The following is a 23,844-nucleotide window of genomic DNA, read 5'->3' on the forward strand; positions in this document are numbered from 1 at the left end:
AGTCTCACTCATGAGATATACAAATTCCAAATAAAATAGTAGGAAATAAAATCAAGCAGTGAAGAAAAAAGAGAAAGAAAGAAAGGAAAGGGGAACAGAAGGTAAAGAGAAGGGAAAGGAAAGAGAAGGGAAAGGGAAGGAGGAAGGGTAGAATATCCAATAAAGCATTCGGAAACAAGAGGATGCCCACTCTCTCCATTTTTAGTCAACATAATTCAGGAGGTCCTCACCACAGCAATCAGACAACAAAGAAAAAAATGGCATCCATATTCGTAAAGAAGAAGTTAAACTATCACTGTTTGCAGATGACATATTGTACATAAAAACCCCTAAAGAATCCACTCCAAAACTACTAGATCTAATATCTGAATTCAGCAACGTTGCAGGATACAAAATTAATATACAGAAATCTGTTGCATTCCTATACACTAATGAACTAGCAGAAAGAGAAATCAGGAAAACAATTCCATTCACAATTGCATCAAAAAGAATTCCTAGGAATAAACCTAACCAAGGAAATGAAAGACCCATACCCTGAAAACTACAAGGCACTCTTAAGAGAAATTAAAGAGGTCACTAACAAATGAAAACTCTTTCCATGCTCTTGGCTAGGAAGAATTAGTATTATCAACGTGGCCATTCTGCCTAAAGCAATCTACAGATTCAATGCAATCCCTATCAAAATACCAGCAGCATTCAAGCAGTGAAGAAAAAAGAGAAAGAAAGAAAGGAAAGGGGAAGGGAACAAAGGTAAAGAGAAGGGAAAGGAAAGTTCTAAAATCCATATGGAACCACCAAAGACCCCGAATAGCCAAAGCAATCCTGAGAAGGAAAAATAAAGCAGGGGGGATTAAGCTCCCTGACTTCAAGCTCTACTACAAAGCCACAGTAATCAACAATTTGGTACTGGCACAAGAAGAGATCCACAGACCAATGGAATGGACAAGAGCACCCAGATATAAACCCAAGCATATATGGTCAATTAATACACGCTAAAGGAGCCATGGATATACAATCAGGAAATGACAGCCTCTTCAACAACTGTTGGCAAAACTGGACAGCTACATGTTAAGAGAATGAAACTGGATTATTGTGTAACCCCATACACAAAAGTAAACTAAAAATGGATCAAAGACCTGAATGTAAGTCATGATACCATAAAACTCTTAGAAGAAAACATAGGCAAAAATCTCTTGAATATAAACATGAGCAAATTTTTCCTGAATGCATCTCCTTGGGCAAGGGAACAAAATAAAAAGTGAACAAATGGGACTCCATCAAGCACAAAAGCTTCTGTACAGCAAAGGACACCATCAGCAGAACAAAAACGCATCCTATAGTATGAGAGAATATATTTATAAATGACATATCCGACAAGGGGTTAACATCTAAAATACATAAAGAACTCACACGCCTCAACACCCAAAAAGCAAGTAACCCAATTAACAAATGGGCAGAAGATATGAACAGACACTTCTCCAAAGAGAAAATTCAGATGATCAACAGGCACATGAAAAGATGTTCCACATCGCTAGTTATCAGGGAAATGCAAATTAAAACCACAATGAGATAGCACCTCACATCAGTTAGGATGGCCAACATAGAAAAGGCTAGGAACAACAAATGCTGGTGAGGACGTGGAGAAAGGGGAACCCTGCTACACTGCTGGTGGGAATGTAAACTAGTTCAACCATTGTGGAAAGCAATATGCAGGTTGCTCAAAAAACTCAAAATAGAAATACCATTTGACCCAGGAATTCCACTCCTAGGAATTTACCCATGGAATATAACTTCTCAGACTCAAAAAGACATATGCACACCCCTCTTTTTATTGCAGCACTGTTTTCAATAACCAAGATATGGAAGGAACCTAAGTGTTCATCAGTAGTTGAATGGATACAGAAGAGGTGATACATATACACAATGGAATACTATTCAGCCATAAGAAACAAATCCTACCATTTGCAACAACATGGATGGAGCTGGAGGACATTATGCTCAGTGAAATAAGCCAGGCGGAGAAAGACAAGTGTCAAATGATTTCCCTCGTTTGTGGAGTATAACAACGAAGCAAAACTGAAGGAACAAAACAGCAGCAGACTCAGAGACTCCAAGAAGGGACTAGCGGTTACAGAAGGGGATGGGTGGGGAGGGCAGGTGGGGAGGGAGGGAGAAGGAGATTGAAGAGTATTATGATTGGCACACGTGGTGTGAGGGATCACGGGGAAGACAGTGTAGCACAGAGAAGGCACATAGTGACTCTGTGGCATCTTACTACACTGATGGACAGTGACTGCAGTGGGGTACAAGGGGGAACACGATAATATGGGTGAATGTAGTAGCCACATTTATTTTTTCATGTGAAATCTTCATAAGAGTGTATATCAATAATACCTTAATAAGAAAAAAAAGAAGGAAGGAAGGCAAGAAAGGAAAAACGAAGGAAGAGAAAAAGGGAGGAAGGGTAGGAGAGAGGAAGGAAGAAAAAGAAAGAAGAAATACATACCAATGACTTACCTGGGTATATCCAAGAATGGGAAGTTAAGAAAAATCTGCCAATATAAATTTTCATATCAACAAATTAAATACTATACAACCTCAGGAAGAGATGATAAAATGACATTTCATAAAACTCAGAAGCCATTCCTACTTAGATACAAGGAAGTTTTGCGCACGAATAAGAGAAAAAAATTAGAAGGCAACTATTTGGCAGCATTATGCTAACTGCCATTCCCTTAGTTAACAACCAGATTTGGTGATTGAAATTTCCAATTTTAGAGTCTCTTATAGTTATGGAAGCATTTCCCAATGAAGTTTCACATTCCTCAGGTGGTTAACAGGTAATAGAAATCAGTATTTCCTTGGTAAAGTTTGAGATACACCAGTTTAAATGATGAACAGTTTTCACCAGAACGCTCCTTTTTGTTTTGTTTCCTTCTTTTTTTTCGTATCATTAATCTACAATTACATGAGCAACATTGTGGTTACTAGAGCTCCTCCATCACCAAGTCCCCCCCACGTACCCCATCACAGTCACTGTCCATCGGCGTAGTAAGATGCTGTAGAGTCACTGCTTGTCTTCTTTGTGTACTCCTTTGTTTTTGATAAGCTGGTAACGTGCTTTTGCTTTTTCCTTAGATGTAAATTTAGTAGATGCTACTTCGTAAGATTAACCAGAATACTTCCCTTGTTTTCCAAATACTACCAAGTACTGGTGATTCTCGAGACATAGCTTCAGAAATGCTGGGATAGGGCCACTCACACATGCAAATGATACCCAGAAGTGAAATACTGATTAGCAATGGTTTATTCTATTAAAACAAAGTATTCTGCTTTGTGTCACATTTTATTATATTTGCAATTGTATGGAACAAAGCTGTCAATCAACAACAGATGGTGAATGATTGAATGGTGATATAGTTGATGGCCTATGTACACAAAATGTACATAGAGGTAAGGTGCAGATTAAAAATGAGCAAGATGAATCACAAACATTTGTCAATGCATTAATTTTGATGGAACTTACATTTTTGGAAATGAATAATTTTTAAAGGGTTGACTTCTAACTTGGTGAGTATATAAACATACACTTATTTCATCATAACTAATATGCTTTGATGCTAGTACTGTCATGACAGCGACCTGGTTACCTAACTGAGAAGCCACCAATTTTAAGATGTGTTCTGCTTTCCAAATATTTTTAGAATTGATTAAATCATGAGTGATTCATACTTTAAAGTGATGTAAATCTAAGATAAACTTATGAGTTATATTTGTGCTGATACTTTTTTTGGTCAGCCTATATTAATATCTAAACTAGAGAACTTTGGGTCCAGATATTCCATACAAATTTTTTTTTTTTACACAACTCATACAACTTAACCTTTGAATTGTTTGCTGATATTACAGATTTTTGCACTTATTCAATTCATCCAACTTTTGCTTTTAGAAGCAATTTCTACTCAGTTTTGCAGCTAGATTTACATTATCCAGGTAAGGGGAGCTAGTACAATTTTTAGTTTTTGTTTTCACCTTTGAGTTTTTACATAAGGAGCTAACAGTTTCCTAATGTTGTTTCTAAAAGGGGGACTGTGGACCGAAGTTTTGTTTTCCATTTTTTAGTGGCCCAAATAGGTTTAAATATATTCTATTACCTTAAAATTTAAAACTTTCCATATTTATTTGTCTCCTTTCTTATTAATGTGCATATTGCCTTCTTTCTTGACTTTTCCTTGTTCAGGTTTACCAAAGTCTAGTTGAAGTTAATGGACTTTTCGGAGAAAAATACTGACTGAAGACTACTGTTTTCCTAATCAGTAATCTCAATTTTAGTTGTATCAACTGCTTCTCTGTATTGGCTTAGGGTTTATTTTCCTAGCTTCTTAGCTCCATGTGACAAGAACCATGTAAATACTGGGAAAAACGTCCCAGCCCTCCATCTGGGCCAGATGCGTCTTGGTTTCTTCCAAGACACATTAAAGGATATTACTTTTTCACTGAGTACAGCTTTAGGCACATCCTATAAGTTCCGATACACATTTTATTATCATTCTTTTCTGAAAAATATCCATAGTTATTTCAATTTCCTCTTTTAATTCAGAGCCTCTATGTACATATGATCATACCTTTCCAAAAGTAGTTGCCCAAGGCGCACCGATCCTACTAGTTGTGTGATGGATATTTGTACTGGAGAACTCTTAGTCACCATCTTAATCAGGTGATTGAACTTAGTATTGATGACAACTGGAAAGTGGGCATTATGTGCTTCTGAAGTGTTGGATATAAAGCACATCGCCTATGAAGTGTTCTGGCCAAAAATGTTAAAGCTGCTGGCTCTAATTTGATTTTATGAGAGATACAAAGGATACAGGCACAAATTTCACCATGAAGGAAGAAACAAATCTAGAATGTATGATATTCTATAAAACAGCTTTCCTGAACTCTTCAAAAAGTCTACTCGACTAAAATCTAGGCACATGACAGCCCAATGCCATGCATGAATATAGAAAGATACTCATTAGAAATTAAATAGCATTAGGATAAATTCTTGAGAACACTGGGAAATATGAAGTGAATATAAAAGTATTACAGAATCAGTGATAATTTTCTCATGTGATCATAATATTAAAGAATAAGACTGTTCTTAGTCTTAGAAGATACATACTAATATGTTCAGAAATTAATTATCATGATTTCTACATAACTCAAATGGTAGATGAATATACATATAGATACATATAAATTGAAAGAGAAAGCAAATATGGCCAAATGCTAACAGTTGATTCTATACAGAAAGTATATGATATTCATGATACTATTCTCTAAACTTTTCTTAATATCTGAAAATAGTCCTAATACAGATTTGAGAAAGAATTCCTAAATGGATGTTTCTTTTTGTGTTCTATCTTTAATTTCTATTATATTGTGAAATGTGAATGAAGAATTTTAATTACTGGCTACCTGTGTGTTGGAATTCATTATAGACAAATTGCTTCCCCCTCCCTGATTCTTCAATAAGATTTTATCTAGAAATATCTGAATTCAAATGGTTAAGCGGTTATGGGAAGCTATTCTAAATCCATTATTCTAAGGGCATTCATCTCCTAAGAATTCACCAATGGTAATACTAATGCTGAGGATAAGAAGAGCTAGTATGGGTCCAACACAGGCTACACACGAGATACTCTTCCACGGATCTGAGGCATTCTAAGCCCATCTGGTCATTACAACGGCACAATCAGACAGTTTCTCATCACCGGCATTTTAAAGATGATACCCAGAAGGGACAAACATTTTGCCCATTACTTCACAGGTAGTAAGGGGGTGGGGTGGTGATGACATTAGTTTGTGCCATTTGTTGTTTCCTATATTTGTTACATTAACAGGGTTATTCTTTAGGATGACTTTGCTTAAGTGTAAAAGATTGGGTAGTATTGTAAGGCTTCTCTGCATTTACTAAATGAATGTATTTGGCATAAATTCTTTTATGTTTTTATGGGCATTAAGGAAGCTCTGATTCCCACATTAGCCAAATCTTCCTATAGTATGAATATCCTGACATTCTAATCAGAGAGGTGACAGTGAGGGATTTCTTTTAATTAAATCATATTGTTACTTGTCTCATATATTTTAAAAAATGGGAATGTTGTCTCTCAAAGTATTTCTGGGGAAGGGCAAACTTTTTGTTATTAATTTCCAAGCATTCATGAACTGATACTTTTGTAAAATACAAGGGTAATGTTATGGCAATATCAAACTGCTATAAAAAACTTCAAACATCTTTCATGTTCTGCATTTATCTCATGATGGGCAGGTAACAATTTTGTGGACTAGCTCTAGTCTCCTAAGTCTTAATAGCACTTGTCTAAAGACTTGCTTACATTCTAATTCAAAGGTTTTTCATTTGGATGTATTCTATGATGTACTCTAAGATGTTTATCACATCTATAAGCCCACATTCCTTTCAGTCATAGGATGTCACAGCAGTATGAATTCTCTGATGTGCAGAGCAAGAACTGAATAAAGTTCTTCCCATATTCCCTAGTGTTTTTAATGAGTATGAATCCTCCAAAATTATCAGACTTTGTGCCATGAATAAAGAACTTCATATATTCCTTACATTAAAACAGTTTCACATCAGTATAAATTGATGTTCTTTCACACATTTCCTACATTCATTAGGTTTCTCAATGGATTTCTTCTCGTGTTCAGTAAGTTGTCCATACACAAAAGAATGTTGATGTCTCTTCAATGTAAAGTTTCACCAGGATCAATAGTCTCATTTGAGTAAGTTGTCCATATAAAGGCTTCCCCACATTCTTCATATTTGTAGGATTTGTCATGATTATGAGTTGTCCCATGTTGAAAAAGGCTTGAGCCCTGAGTAAAGGCCTTCCCGTACTCCTTACATTGATACGGTTTCTCACCGGTATGCAATCCCTGATGAACACTAAGTTGATAGCCGCTACGAAAGAACTTCCCACATTCTTTACATTCAAAGGATTTCTCACCAGTATGGACTCTCTCATGTTTAACAAGGTTTGAACCCCGGATAAAGGCCTTCCCACATTCCTTACATTTAAAAGATTTCTCACCAGTATGAATTTTCTGATGTTGAGTTAGGTTATAGCCACGACTGAAGGCCTTCCCACATTCTTTACATTCATAGGGTTTTTCACCAGTATGGATTCTCTTGTGTTGAACAAGATTTGAGCCACAATTAAAGGCCTTCCCACATTCCTTACATTTGTAGGGTTTCTCATCAGTATGAAATATTTGATGTCGAGTAAGTTGGTACCTACTGCCAAAGGCCTTCCCACATTCTTTACATTCATGGGATTTCTCACCAGTATGGACTCTTTCATGTTGAACAAGGGTTGAACTCCAACTGAAGGCCTTCCCACATTCTTTACATTCAAAACGTTTCTCACCAGTATGGATTTTCTGATGTTGAGAAAGGTAATAGCCACGACTAAAGGCCTTCCCACATTCTTTACACTCATAGGGCTTCTCACCAGTATGGTTTCTCTCATGCTGAACAAGACCTGAGCCACAATTAAAGGTCTTTCCACATTCCTTACATGTGTAGGGTTTCTCACCAGTATGAATTATCTGATGCCGAGTAAGCTGATAGCCCCAACAAAAAGTCTTTCCACACACTTTACATTCATAGGGTTTCTTACCAGTATGAATTTTCTGATGCTGAGTAAGTTGATAGCCACGACTGAAGGCCTTCCCACATTCTTTACAGTTATAGGGTTTCTCACCTGTATGAATTACCTTATGTTTGGCAAGGCTTGAGCCCCCAAAAAAGGCTTTCCCACATTCTTTACATTCATAAGACTTTACACCAATATGAATTTTCTGATGTTGAGTAAGTTGATAGCCACGACTAAAGGCCTTCCCACATTCTTTACACTCATAGGGTTTCTCACCAGTATGGATTCTCTGATGCACAGTGAGTTGATACGCACTAAAAAAGTCCTTCCCACATTCTTTACATTCAAAGTGTTTTTCAGCTGTATGAGTTCTCTCATGTTGAATGAGTTTTGAGCCATGACTACAAACCTTCCCACATTTCTTACAAACATAGGGTTTCTCTCTATTATAAATTCTTTGAAGTACAGTAAGAGATTTGCCTTTTCTACAAGTGGGCATTTTTTCATAGCTGATTATCATTTGACTAAAGTATCCCTCTTGATGTCCCTGTAGTCCCTCGAATTTGCTTTTGCACTTAGAATTATTTTTGAAAATGGATGCCTGAAGGCCAAAAGGTTTACTTCTTTCCTTTATCTCCCAGTGGGAAAAATTTATTTCAAAAATGTCCTTTTCTGAAAAGGTATTGTTGGTCTCAGATGTTGACTCCAAATCTGAAAAAAAAAAAAAAAAAGAAAAGAAAAACCATATATTTTATTTCCTTTACCAGAAAAATAAAACTTCTTTATAGTAGAAATAAAAGATAAATTGGAAATAATACCCATAAGTGAATAAGATTAGGAGATTTACTGAGCTCACTCCTAACCATCAAGTCTCTCCCCTGTCAAACAACAAACTCAGCTTTGTGGTATGGATGTTCTGATCTGTTTTCTGGAGGATTCCACAATGATCACCTTAACAAGTGCCTCATCTTCCCATATAGATGGTCCCTTAAATCAAAATGTGCCATTCCATCAATCATGCCTTATGTGCCCAAGTGTGGTTCAGCTGAACTTTTAATGACTATGTAGGCTGGCAAAATGAATTGGAATCTGGAAAATCTCCAAACTCATAAACAAAATCATTAAGCTAGATAATTCTCTATCACAGAAATTTTTCTGAATGACTGGTGTTGGGCTAGAAAGCAGACAAAATCCTGCAATCTAGGCAATTTTTAAGTTCCAAGGCTCTACTATAGTTCAAAGAAGTGAAACAAAACTAACCCAAACTGTAGTATCACCTCCAATCAGCTCAAATCCTGATACAATCAAAGAGATGAATCCATCAGTGGTCATATGTGAAGCTTAGGGCAAAAATTTTTAAATCTAATTTGAAACCAGAAATGACCTGAAACTAAGGAGAGCCATGACCAAGCCCCAGTGCAGCTCCGTGCTTGGTGGGATCTCGGCTATCAGCCCCTCACCCTAAGTAACTGACTAAGGGAGAAGCATATTCATTCAGAGGCAGGGAGAAGAATTACCCACCCTTTACTGTTCATTTATTTACAATGTCTGGCACACAATAAAAAAATTGATAGGCGAGGAACAGAAAAAACATGACCTATATAATCACAAAAAAAAACACAATCAAAAGAGACACAGAACAGATTATACAAATATTAAAATCAGCAGACAAGGCCATTAAACAACTATATTTTACAGATTCTGGAAGAAAAAATGGACAGTGAGTAGATGGGAAATTTCAGCAGAGAAATGGAACCTCTAAAATTGAACTAAACGGACATTCTACAACTAAAAAATCTAAAGAGATGAGAGACTAGGAAAAAAGAAAGAACAGTGTCATATCTGTGCAACAATATAAAAAAATCCAACTTCAGGCAATGGAGTTTCAGAAAGAGGATAGAGCCAAATAAATACTTGAAGATACTGTTGAAATTTTCCCAGAATGTATGAAAGACATCAACCTATTTTTAGCCAACTGCAAGGAGGATAAGACAGATAAAGGCAACAACTGGAAACCTCATAATCAGTTGAAAACCAAAGATAAAGAAAAAACCGTAAAAGCAGCCAGAGTGGAAGAAAATATACATATTAAAGACAGAGGAACAACTATAGGAATGATGGCTGACTTCACATTTGCAACAATGGAAACTACAAGACAATGGAATGTTATTTTTAATAGCTGAAAGAAGAAAGCTTTCAATTTATAATTCTTTATATAGCAAAAAATATTCTACAAACTGAAGTCAAGAGAAATTTCCAGCCCCAGCCATGATGAAAAATCTGTTATTGTATTTATTCTCACACTACAAACAATTATAAAACTATGATACAAGACACAGGGTTGAAAAACTCTCAAGATAAACATTATCAGGAGAACTTCATATTTATCCTTTCTGCCTGGCTGCATCCTCCAAAACAAGGCACAGGAAGACAAAGTCCCAACCGAGAGCAGTGGTCGCACTTGGGGAAGGATAGTGGGACCTGAGGTCAGGGCTGCTAAGACAACTAGAATTTATAGTTCAAGGCTTAGTAGAGGAAGGAGTCAAGCAAAAGAGCCCCAGAAATCTAAGGAGAGGTTCCCCATTGAATCTGTAGACAAATACTAATTTCTGCATCCACAGGGTGACTGTCCACAAGGTGGTTGGAGCACATGAGTGGAAAGACCTCAGCGAATACCTCACCTCCAAGCTTTCATCTGAGGCCTCACAAAGGCCATATATTCAAAGTATGAACTACATCCTGGAGCAGTACTTCTCACACTTTTTGATCTCAGAATCTCCTATACTTTAAAAAATTATTGGTGAATCCTTTGCTTGCTCATGCATAAGTCTATCTACAATACAAAATACACAGATTTAGTATTTTTTGCTTAATGGTGACTGTATAACATTCTGGTTGAGTTATTAAATAGTGGGTGAATACTGTGGATATGTTTGTGGGAAGTAATTCAATCATGTACAATTGGTCACAGGTCTAAACTTCAGTAACTATTGCTGTTTAACGATGTCTTATTGCTTTGTATACATTAACATTTGGGTATAAAGATTGTGTGTATCTCCAAAAGGAAGCCACAATATTTAAATTGACCAAATTACTACTACAGTTACAGTGAGCTGGCCAAATGTAAACTAAAAGTAGGGCAGTTTTGTAAAACTTAGCATGAATAAAGAAATAAGTAGATAAATAAATCTGAATTGAATTTAGTTCAACTAATTTGAATTGTCATGCAAGAGCTTATATTATCATTACTTGGTAGATAAGGCTTAACAGTGTTAGTGAGTATAGGTTAAACTTCTTTTTTAATGTTAAAACATCACTGGAGACTCAAAAGATCTTCTGTTTATATGAGCTATATTTTTTTATATTTACCATATTAGAAGTTAAAACAGAAATATAAAGACATTAATTCATTGTAAAATAATAAATCATTAAGTGTTACCATAAATATATTTTATGAAAAATAATCATATTTTCCAAAACAAAAAATTAATGATTATTTTAATTTTTTGCAAGACTCTTTAATATCTGGTTTAATAGAAGACAACTGGAATCTCTGCTTCTGCAGTCAATCTGTGGCAATATGCTATTTTGGTTGAAGTATATGAAGAAAATCCAGCCCTACAGATATGCAATTAGTCTTTGACACTACAGATTTGTTATTCTTTGATACTAAAGTAAAACCTGAGAAGTGGTAGTTTCTTAAAAGTTAGCTTCAACGTAGAATACGCAGCCAGACCTGTTAACTTTTCACATTATGTTACACTAAAATCCATTGCACTTTGGATGATCTTTTATCCACACATAATTTTGTTAACATCATGCACTTTAAAAAAGTGATTTTCAAATAGGTCATTTGAAAAATAGTGGTTCAGTGAGTTATGCAGATCTCTGAAATACTGACATATTTCATTACAAAATATTTGTTAATCATATGTTAATATTACCATGTATCTCAACTATAAAGCTCAAAATGATGAATATGTTTCATACAACTTTCATTTTTACTTGAAAGTTTGAATTCTATCATTAACAACAAATACTGTTAGTTGTCTTTGATGTGACAGGGGCTCACTTGCAAGAAAATTTTTTCCAACTACCTAAGTCTGAATAATCAGGCATTCTTTCAAGAAAAAAGTGGAGTTCTATGAAGAAATCAGCCTGTTTAGCATACAATTCAAATAGCACAGTTGGTATTCCTTAAGGCAACCACCACACTTTGCTATATAGAAGAGCTTAATGAATACTTCCCAATTCATTGCACAGGTAATTTTTAAAGTACACATTCTATGGTAAAGATTTAATAAAACAAAGCCCAGGGCAGGGTACTGAAGATCAACCAACATGAGGAGAGTATCAGTACAAAAGAGTTGTCCCATGCAGGGAGTCAGAATGCACACAGGGTAAGGACAAGCATCTGTAAGTAAGTGACCTAGCATCGGTTGTCACAGCCCAAAAGCGATGAGAAGGGCAATCACACTATCAAGGTGGTGGTGGCGGCAATGTAAGATGGTGAAATAGAGTTTGATCAAATAAATAAATATATAAGGACAATGGGAACCAGGTTTTTCACTATCAGCAGAGTTAGAAATATGGCAAAAGTAGATAAGCTGAAATAAAACCTGTAGTGTTGAATTGGAATTGGAGATATCTGCATGAACTCATAGTTTTCAATATATGGATGTGAGTGGGCATGTGTGGTGTGCATGTGTGTGTGTGTGTTCATATATAAATATATTTCTCAGCTCTGTCTTCTTAGAAGGCCTAGGGGCAGATATCTCCTAGCAGTAATAAACACAGCCAGTACCTAGATTTTGGCTTCTAAATATCATTCTCAACTAAAAGAAATCAGGATACCTTGAAGAAATGGCTGACTTTATGGTTGGAGCAGGAAAAGTACAAGATGAGCCTGACACATCATTTGTTGTGCCAGAAAGTAAGGAGGTGCTCAAAGAGTGATGGAGACGTGCCAAAGGACACAAGTTCCATGAGAGGGTTCTCATGGATTAAATCTGGAACAAACTCAAGTATTTTAAGCTTCGAAATAAATAATGGGAAGAACAGATTATAACACACTGACTAGAAGTCTAATATATGAATACATAGAAAGTTTGATGAGGAATATAGTATTTAACTGTCTCAAAGTTCCTCCTCACAAAATACTCATTAAAGAAAAAATTATTAATTTTACCGGGAGGACACCAGTAGGAACACTACTCTAATCAAATGCTCAAAGTACGCGTCATTAGTAATGCCAACTCATTTGCACTGCTGTCAGAATGCAGGGAGAGGAACACAGCATCAGTCCTGTGATGCTCCCGCCAGAGACAAATAATCTAAATTTGGTCACAAGGAATGAGTAGTAGACAAGCCCAAACTGAGGAACACTGCGCAAAATAACTGGCTTGTAATGTTCAAAAGCAGTTAGGAATGCAAGTCAGAGAAAGACATATGAACTGTTTCAGACTGAAACAGACCATAAATAACCCAAATAACTAAAACAACAAAACTATAGCATCTGGCCCAGGCTTATGTCTCTGACCTAACTTCTTATTACACATTCCTTTACTAACTCTGCCCTGGCCTTCTTACCATTCCTCCAGCGAAGTTCCTTGCCAACCACAGGGTCTTTGCCTTTGCTATATACTGACATACTCCTCCCTCAGATGCTCAGATCCCAGTCTATGTTTCTAATCAGGAAAGCCTCCCCTGACCATCTTATCTAAATTAACCTGGTCAATTCCTATCATTTTGTATTCCTTTTTGCTGTTAACATTTCCTGACCAACCTATCTTATTACATGACATTATCTATCTATCTATCTATCTATTGATATATTTACTTATTTTGTTTTTCCCTGGTTACATAAACTGCATGAGATTGGGCAAGTTATCAATCTTGTTAAGCACGACTGTGTTGACTGACAATGCCCAGCACAATGCCTGGCTAAGAGTAGGTACTCAAAATGCTTGCATAATTTATGAATGAATGCATACACATACACACAGAAATGCAAAAGAGCTGGAAAGCTGCTGAATCCAACATATAAGTAAAATAGTTGCACTGGAAACAAAAAGGAACCCAATCCTCACTGAAGTGGGAGGGAAATAGGAGAAGAAAAACAGGAAGGCTGGGAAAGGCGATCAAGATGAAGTTCCTTTGGCGGCCCAAAGTGAGGTCTCAGTTTCCTCCCAGGCGTCAGGCCTTCACTCTACAGGCTGTGGTCCTTCGTAGGGAACTTCCCAAACACCATCGCAGCTGCTCCTCCCCCTGTGACCTGTGAGGCTGTTCCTTGCAATGATGGTTCCCTCCTGCCTTTGCCTTCCTGGGTTCCAACTTCGTGGCCCTCCCCGCACAACCACCAGGGTTCTTCTCCTTCCTCCAATAATGCTGTCACATCTGATTTAGAAATTAAGTGTCAGCTGGCTGGACGAGAAATGCCAAATGCTGTTTCAGGTTCACCCAGGCTCCATCTCTTTAGAACAGAGCACAGTGGTTGGGACTCTGGGGGCGGGCTTCCTGGGTTCAACTGCTGCCACTGCCTCCCACCAGCTGTGTGACCTTGCGAAGTCACATAAACTGTATGTGCCTCGGTATTCTCGTCTATAAAAAGGGTATAAAAATAGTACCTACCTCATGGGGACTCTGTGGAAGTTATAATATACTTGCTCTGCTTAGAACAGAGTCTAATTTATAGTAAGCAGTGTTACCTATTGATATTATTATCATTACTGTTTTTATTTTGCTAAGGGGAAACTAAATTTCATGAGACAATTTTAGGGTTTAACTCAATGCAGTATATAACTTTGTAAAATGCAAACTTCGAATGTGTTGAAAGTAAAGGAACATGTTAACTTAGTATGAAATAAATTTTGTTCCCACCCACTATGTAAGGTGGAAAGGCTCTTTTGAAAGTCAGAGGATATGAGACGCTGTGCCTAGCTGTATGCCCTGCACATGGGTCAGAAAATAACAATGAGCAGTGCTTTTTTGGTGTGCGTAGAAATCACCTGGGGATCTTGCGTAAATACAGGCTCTGTGCGGCCGGATCTGGAAGCTGCATTTCTAACAAGCCCCAGAAGATGGCAGTGTTAGGTATTTGTGTAATACTTGACAATAAAAAAGTTAAAACCCCACATAAACCAAATCATGGCCTCCAACCACTGAGAGGACAAGCCACATTCCTCCCTAACCCAGCGAACCTGCCTTCCCTTGGGCCCTGCCCGTCTCCCTCTTTAGCCTCTCGGAAGTCTGTCCTTCACCAACTTGGCTCTGGCCTTCCCTGGCTCCTCAGACAAAAGAACCACACTTTGAGTAGCAAGGACACATATCATCTCTAGAGAGGTTAAGGTTAAACACAGTATGAAACCTGCTTTCTTTGACAATGGTTATGAAATAAATGCCCATAATGCAAATCCAGCTTCTTGGACATTAAAGAAGAGAGGCCATGGCAGGAAGGGCCAGAGGAAAATAGGAAGCTCACTGAGGGATGAGAAGATCAAGGAACTCAATGAACCTATTTCTAACCCAATAAATATCAAACCTTTCCTTTGAGAGCAGTGAGAAAAAATTCACCTGGCTGCTTCAAAGACAGCCTTGTAACTCCCAGTAGAGAAAGCTGATAAGGAGATTCTAAATTTATTTCAGACAGATGGCCTTACCCAGTGAGACCAAGTGATTGTAGTTCTCCAACATCACATCCATGTACAGGTCCCTCTGGGCAGGGTCCAGGCACTCCCACTCCTCCTGGGAGAAGTCGACGGCCACGTCCCCGAAGGTCACCAACCCCTAAAACCAAAAACCCGCACATTACTTGTGAAGTTAAAGAATTTAAGAAAATATTTCCAAGAGGAGAAAAGAGGCCTGTGAAAGATAAACTACGAGAAGAGGAAAATATAACAATCAAGTAGGCTAGAAGCCTAGAATATATATGGGTAGGGAAAAGTTGGGAGATCAGTAGGACTAAAGCAGAGTATGCTAGAAAAATTCTGTTACAGCAGAAAAAACTTCTTGAATACTGTAGATAACTCAGGTACCCAGACCTATCTGGTAATATAGAAAATAATCCCAGTTTCTCTTCTACTAAATAAAAATAGTGTGTGTTTGGGCGGGGGGTGTTCTATGGGTGTGTATATATAGTTTCAACCTGTTACGTGCCTGCTCATAAATTCTTTATAAATGTGTACTGCCACACCATCTTTTCCCTTCAAGGAATACAAAAAGACAAACATGAAAACCTTCTTCCCAAATGCACTATAAAATCTCTATTTTAGAAAAATGATTTTCATTAAATTAAGGCCTCAAGCAAATCATTCTGCTAGATTATATCATAAACATTTTTCTTATTACCATGAATGCTCAAAGTGTTTTTATTAGTTGCAATTCAGTTCATCATATGCACATATGAGATTAATAACTATTTACACATTTAGGTTCAACGAAACTAAAAGATTTTCTTAATTCTAGGAATCTATTATCCTCCAGTCCTTAAGAATCTGGGTCTTCTCACTTGTTACCACCAACCACCCCTTGCTTAACACCTTCCTTGTTCCCAAGTGGGAGGATACTGACAGAGGATATTATGCTTAACACTACTGCTACCTGAGACCTGCGCATCCTGGTCAATAATGAAATGGACTTTGACACTGGTGTTCATTGGTTAGAGAACCACTTTCACTGGAAAGAACCACTCACTGCTCCCTCTAATCCTAAAAGCCTCATGAAGCCTCACACAAACTGGGTGAGACCAAGAAATCCCAAGTTCCATTTTCTCTCTCTAGAAAACCGGGTTGTGAAGAAGTTCCAAGTTTTCCTGTGGCGCCCAGTGAGACCCTCATCACTCACTCATCACACCACAGACTTGATATGGGAATGAGAAATTCTGATAAGGGAAATGGTGCAGCCCTGACTGAATGAAGACTGAGGTGGTATCAAAGCACCACCCAAGACCGCCTGGCATGGATATACCCCAGGAAAACACCAAATCTCAGGCAGAGAATGCACAAAAATTTAAATTGTGCTCTTGGGTGACCATTCAGCTGTTTAAGGACAGAGCATCCTGGCTGGCTTCTTTCCTAGCTGCCTGCCAATCAGCATCTTAGCCTAAAAAAGGGAAACTGTTATTTGTTTTCAAAATGCCTACAGTCTTTCACTCTCTCCTATTTCCTCCTTCTCTTATATAAATCCTGTTTGTGCTTTGATACCAATCTACTTTTGGTTTACCTTCTAGTCAAGTAAAAGTGTGATAAATGTTAGTATTTCTTTGAGTTACTCTTTGACAGAAACTCAAATATTTCCCTTAAAAGACTCAATTCCTTCACTGCTTTGATTGAAGACTGAACACCCAGGAGATAATGAATAACGTGCTCAATGAATATGACGACACTGATTGGAAAAGGGACACAGGGAGGACGGACACTGGGCTATTTAGCACCATTTTTTATAGGAATAGAAGGAACTGAGAAGTGAGTTCAAGGATGGGGTTCTGTTAAATAGCTTTAGGATAATTAAGGAAAGATTCATATAACCTAAAAATCACAATATTTCAAGGAGAGAGAAATACCAACTTACATCAGTCATGGTTCTACAATTGCAAGAACTAATTAATGCTCCATGGGGTTCCTCTATTGGTGAAGCACAGAATTCAGAGAAGCCAGAGCTGAGGAAGGAAAACAAAGCTTTAGACCAGGTGTGCTTAAGTGATCCTGTCCTGACTTAAGTGAATGTAAGCTTTTACACTCCTCTATTCCTGTTTCTATTTCACACCCTACCACAAACCCCAAGGTCCTTCAGCAGGAAGGTTTCTGTTAGTGCCCAACTCTGGGAGTGCTGATGTGGGCCTGAGATTGGAGTACTGAGTCCTGCCCAGAACGTAGCCTCCTCCCTCCATTCCCACCTCTCAGGACTAAGAAAGGACCACATCGTCCAGGCTAGAACATCCTGCATGGGCTCAAGGCTCAAGAAAGTTGGTCAAGATGTAGAGGTAGATAGGATGCACAACTGCCTGAACCCAAATAGATGACTTCTTAATGCATTCAGAATATCCATGCAATGAAATACTATGTATGAAATACATTAAGTTGAGGGAAATAATCAAGATAAACTGTCAATAGAAAAAATAGGTTACAGGCTGTATGGTATGATTATATTTATAAACTATTTGTATATATCAAAATAGAAAGACTGTCCATCAGACAGCAATAGATTAAAAATGTTTAGAAAGTTATGTATCTATATATAATACTGTTTATTTTTATTGCAGCCTTAATTTCCTTTTTGTTTAGGTATTCTGCATAACTGTTGTAACCATGGCCATGCATTATACTAATTATATGATTTCCACATATGCTCAGATCCTACCTAGAAAAAGATGGCTGAAATCCCCCAAGAAATGTCATGGATACAATGATAAGATTTCAATCCTGCTTCTTTTCATGTCTTCTGACAGATGCATTTATTTTGTATCTGAACCTTTTTAGACACGATACTCTCCAGATAACTGCTGAATCATCTGATCTTATTAGTCTCACTTTGCAGCTAACATTAGTTAGAATAAAACTAAGTTATAAAACTCACAAGATAAATTCCATTTGCCTCTGCAAAGTTGGTTGTGACCCAACAGTTTACTTATAATTACCCTCCTATGAGTTCCTAAGACAGGTCATCTGAATGGCCTGCAGGCCTTTGTTGCTGGCTGCCTCACACTTATTCCTGTGTGTAGTTTTCCTTCCTTGTCTTAAAGATAACAACTATGTCTTTTGTTTACTTTATTACTCCAAATACTATTATCTCAGGGTCTTACATTTGCTGCAAATTCTTACTCAAAATTCCACTTACAGAAATGTATCCTTAAATAGCTAGAGAAGTACACAAGATGTATCACAAGATTATTCAACCAAAAATCACTTCTGATAACCAAGAATTAGAAACTATGTTACAGTAGGCAAAAGGCTTAGTAAATCATGGCCCACTATACCCTCATTAGTTATGATGGTATTGGGCCATGTGAATTTATGAAGAAGAATATGCACAATTGATTTATTTAGTGATGCAGGCAGGTTTGTGAGGGATACATAATGAAGTGTATCTGAGATTAAGATAAAGGCTGTAGTGTAAGGCTTTCGGGATGTGAATCTGAGCTTGATTGTAACCAATTTCTCAACACATTTTGTCAATAAAAGGGATAAAAATAATGTCTACCACAGATTGTTGCACTGAAGGTTAAGTAAGAAAATCCATGTAAAATACTGAATGGTGAAACTAATTACCTAATGTAAAAGTTATTGCTTAATACTTCAACATTTATATTTTTCCTTCCTTTGATTCTTTATAAACATAATTTTTAGTAGGTACACATTATGCCATCACAGGATATACTGCAATTTAGTTAAATGAACACTAATTTTGTAAAAGCTCTTTCCCAGGCATTTTATCTTTATTCCAGGCCAATGGAGGTGCATTCTTTCTGGGTCATGTACACCTGACAATCTCATGAGATTATAGACATTTTGCCCAAATATCTTTAAATGAATTTACAAATATTTACAAAAATTCTGTCTCAATTTCAAGGGATCTGTGATCACCTGGAAATCATAAATGGAATAAGAAGATCTCAGGTTAAGACACTGTTTTAAATTTATAAGCACCTATTACAATCATCTTCATATTTCTCTTAAAATTTTATATAAAAAGTTGATGAATCACCATATAACATATAATACCATATAACAACAAATCTTAATATTTACTAAGCCTGTATCATGGGGAAGACACTGTTTTATAGAGCTTTACACATATTAACTTATCTTACATCGTTATAATCCTATTAAGTAGGTATTATTTTGTCCCAATTTTGTACATGTGGCACAGTCTGAATCACTTGTCCAAGTTCACACAGCCAGTAACAGGCAATGTCAAAATGTGAATCCAGATGCCCCAGATCCAGAGCCTTACTCTTTAAGTACAACACAGTACTGCCTCTCAAAACCCACAGAGTTGGACCTGAACTACCCATGCTCAGTAGTGTTACAGATTTCCACCTAAAGACTATCTGAAAGTCTCTGCCCTTATTGGTGCAAATGGCTATGCTCAAAGCCTAATCACATTCCCACCTCTAAAAGCTTCACAACATTGTCATTTATTTATTAACTGAAATGATCCCCCTTCTACTTTGCCTTGTTTTAAAAATGGGGAAAGATAAAAAATTGTCTGTACACAATACCACTTAAATGCTAATCTCAAGCAACCATAGTCTAAAAATAAAGCAGTAAATTAATCTCCAGGAGGTCTATTTGTATACCAACAGAATGCTTACAGAGGGAGAGTGCACAGAAGGATCTGAACAATTTGCCAGATGAACATATGGCTATTGAGGAGAAGGACAATAGGGGGCCACTGGGAAAAGGGATGCATCAGCAGGGTGGGTCATTCGCCATAAGAAAGACCCAGGAGAGACACTAGTAGTGAAGATACTTCAGGCCAAGGAAAGCCAATATTGTCATCTAAAAACTGTTGCAGTCGGGGACCGCGAAAATGAGAGACCAAGTCAGAATGAGGTTTAATGCAGAGGACTTAGACTTCTTGGAGACTAAGCAATGAGCTAGAGTGCCCCTGTAATATCACTTACAGAAAATTCTCTCAGCTTTACGGGGTCTGATAGCTTGGAAAGGCCATAATTGGAATGGTAGCATTACAAAAAGTCGTCGATTGAGTTTTACAAAAAATGAGAGTCATTATATTACAGCCTGTGTCAGATTACCTTTTTTAATTACGATTGGTCACACAGCGTGGAATTCATCCGGATATTCCATCTCCTGTGCAAATTGTTCATTCTATACTTGTATTAATAACTCTGTTACTTTTTCCACAAAAGATAGCCTTTATATTCTTAAGGCTAGAACAGGTCTCTGGCTTCCAGTTCAACTACACCGAAAGTGGCAAGATTCTCCAAGCATGATGCTTCTCCAAAATACTATTGATACTTTTCTGAAGAGAACTAAATGAATGATTGGATTAATCATTGCAGCTGTCCTGGGGATCATAGCCATAACTGCAACTGCTACAACCGCTGGGGTTGCGCTTCAACAAAGCATTCAGACTGTTGACTTTGTAGAATACTTGGCATTCTAATTCGTCAAAATTGTGGACCACCCAAAGATGGATAGTAAAATTAATGCACAACTGACAGATTTGCAAGAAGCAGTTATTATGCTAGGAGATCAAATTGTTAGTTTGAAACGTCAAATTTCTATGAAATGTGATTGGAGTACAACTGGATTTTGTGTTACTCCTATGTCTTATAATCATACTTATTTTCTCTGGGATAATGTTAAAAAACATTTGTTAAATCATGGTAATATGACCCAAGAAATATTAGAACTTCAACAGCACATTATTGATAATTTCCAGAAACAATTACAAGTATTAAGTGGTTCTAATCTATTGGAAAGCATTGCAAATGGAATAAGTAATCTAGACCTGATAAAACACTTAAAAGTTTTTAGTAGTACCACGTGCTACACTTACAATAATTGTATTGTTTGTTATTTGTGTTTTGTATAGGCTGGAGAAGAGCTACCGGAAAACATCAAGGTGCTCAACAGCAATCAGCACTCTGCTCATTAATGTTACAAAACATGCAAGCTAAACAAAAAGGGGGAAATGCAGACACCCCAGCAGTTAACTTTGCTGTAGTTTAGTTTCTGCTCAAGCTTGATTTATAGCCAAAACTAGTCTAAGGGAAAAGAGCAATATGTTTATTGCTTAAGTTTTATTAATAGCCGAAACCAACCTAATAAATAGAAAGAACAAAGTGTTAATTCCTGGAATCTGGTGTGAGTTATGAACAGTGTGGAACGGGAGCTGCAAACGGTTCCTGTGATCCTTTCTGAGGCAAACCCAGGCAAGGAACATACTGTGAAATTCACTAACCAGATAACTTAACACAATAGGAATATAAAAAAACATATCTAGTTCGCGGTTGGTTGAATCGTTGAGAAAGTACATTCAATAATTATTAACCAATGATTGTTTCACTGCTTGCTGTAATCTAAAGACGCAGGGGCACTCTAGCTCCTTGCTTGGTCTCCAAGGAAGTCTAAGTCCTCTGCATTCAACTTCATTCTGAACTTGATCTCTCATTTTCGCGGTCCCCGACCACAGCAAAAAACAAAAGTGATGGTATGAACAAAGAAGACAAACCCGCCTGAACTTTGATTTCTAAATATGCAACAATTCTTTCTTCCTCAAAGTCCTCTTTAGAAGCTCGGCCAGCATTTCTTGGAGCACAGACAGACTTAACTAAAAAAGAACAAAACAGAAAGTCCTCTAGGGCCACATCTGCCTTCATCCACACATAACAAAATGGAATTGAAAGGGAGGCTGGAATCTTTCTCTGAGTTTGCAGAGATGCTTGGGGACAGAGGTCTGGTTGCAGTGGCTCTGCAACTTGTAGCCGGCCCCGAGAGGCGCCCCTTCTAGGAATACGTCTCTTTGGACCGTTCCACCACGTCTTCCCAGGAGCCAGCCGGGAGGACACTTCTAGAAGTAAAATTCTCATCCCCAGACTAGACCCACGCCTTACTTAAACGCTCACTGCAAGAGTGCGAGGCTGCGTTCCTTGCAGCTGTTTAACTTACGTCCAATGAGAATCTAGAGAGAACCTGGACCCACCGCCAAAGCAAAGCCACACGGCCACGCACCCATCACACCGTCACCCGTCTCAGCTCCACGCAGCACCACGGAAACACACCCAGTGCTGTCACGCCGTCTGTCACGCCGTCCTTAGCCATTCGCGCACACACAGGCTTGAGGCTCGGGACACGACACGCTCAGTCCGCGACCGGGGCCTCCTCACCTCGAGCGCCTCCCGGGGACACCCCCACGCTCACTGCCAGTTCGGCGCCGACTCCGGTGACACCGCCGAGACCCCCCACGCGCGCCCGGCGCGACCAGCTCACCGCGCAGAGTCTTATAGCCTTGAGGACACCGGAAAGGGACCCAGAACCCGAGGTTAGTTTGAACCCAGGAGCTTGTGGGTAATAACAACCGGAAAATCCTCTCAGGCTGGGAGCCCGGCCGTCAAACAGCTCTCCTCAGGCAAACTCGCCTCTCCCTAAAAAAAAAAAAAAAAAAAAAAACTGTGCCCGGAGACTTCTGGGAAATGTAGTCCACAGCCGGGGACGCCTCGGAAGCTGGGAATCGGGACCTTCTGAAAGCTCGCAGCGCGCAACGTGACTCCGCTGTCAAAAGCGCGAATTCCGGGACCCATCCGCAGCGCTGCACTTTGCGGTGGGAGTAGCTCCCGGCTTGGAAGACCCTAGCGACTCCGTGTCTTCGGCATGGCTGTGGGAGAATTAAGTTTTTTAGCAAAAGCTGAGGAACGCATTGTGGAGTCCAAAATGGGTGGATCTGGTTGGGGATACGTGGTGACTAGTGACTTAGGTCTTAGCGAGCGCGGCGCACTTAACGTCCGTGGGAATAACCCCGAGCGACGCCAGGCGCTCGCCTGGGTCCCAGAGACCGGAGGTCTAGTAGTTGGACAGATGGGTGTGTCTTGCTCCACGTGCGTTTGCGGGTCCGATTCAGTGTCTGGGACCCTTTGTAGAGTTTCTGCCAGTGTGAATTTTGTTTCCTTGGGTTGTAAAGAGGCTCCTGTTAGAAACTATATGACACGCTTGGAAAGCAACAATAACTGGTCGTGAATGGATATTGTGATCATGAGGACTTGTGCAAAGGACTCTGTAGGACTGAGAGACATGAGGAGGTTCTGTAACATTGTATGTTTGTTAATATCAGGACAGAAGATGACTTAATATTTGTGAGATTTTTTAAATAGGCTTTTGTATGTATATCATGGTGATTATGAAAGTGGATCACTGTCTAGCTAGGACTGAAAAACAGTGCTGTGTTGTCTAACTTGGTGTGTGTTAGCTTGGTTATCTGACTACCAACCACTATATTGTGCCTGAGGAATTGTGACTGTTATAATGGTGAATGACAATACATATACACCGTTCTGTTATCTATAAAATAGAGTAGTATTATTACATCTTGGAGCGTCAAATTTAAGATGCAGAAAAAGATTTGCAATCTGTCTGCCAAATGATTTAGATATTATATAATGAATCATGATGTTTTGGGGGAAAGAATGCATATCAGCATAACTTCTAAAAAAAATGAAGAAATCTAA

The 23,844-nt window shown here is 38.2% G+C and overlaps 1 protein-coding gene across 4 annotated transcripts; it reads right to left on the bottom strand.

The window, feature by feature from the left end:
• Window positions 1–3,289: 3,289 nt before the first annotated feature.
• ZNF283 (zinc finger protein 283) lies at window positions 3,290–23,248 on the bottom strand. 4 transcript variants are annotated; one of them, XM_037012342.2, is made up of 4 exons: window positions 22,613–23,245; window positions 17,226–17,313; window positions 15,317–15,443; window positions 3,290–8,369 (listed from the first exon to the last, which is right to left on the bottom strand). In XM_037012342.2, exons 2-4 carry the CDS (start codon window positions 17,232–17,234, stop codon window positions 6,748–6,750), a joined length of 1,758 nt encoding a protein of 585 aa, XP_036868237.2. In that variant the 5' UTR covers window positions 17,235–17,313; window positions 22,613–23,245; the 3' UTR covers window positions 3,290–6,747. The 4 variants fall into 4 exon arrangements, with proteins under 4 accessions (XP_036868237.2, XP_036868236.2, XP_073082161.1 ...); XM_037012341.2 differs by having other exon boundaries at window positions 22,405–23,245; XM_073226060.1 differs by lacking the exon at window positions 22,613–23,245 and adding an exon at window positions 22,510–22,561.
• Between the last annotated feature and the right edge of the window lie 596 nt (window positions 23,249–23,844).

This window comes from Manis javanica, chromosome 17 (genome assembly GCF_040802235.1).
Source record: "Manis javanica isolate MJ-LG chromosome 17, MJ_LKY, whole genome shotgun sequence".
NCBI classification, from domain to species: domain Eukaryota; kingdom Metazoa; phylum Chordata; class Mammalia; order Pholidota; family Manidae; genus Manis; species Manis javanica.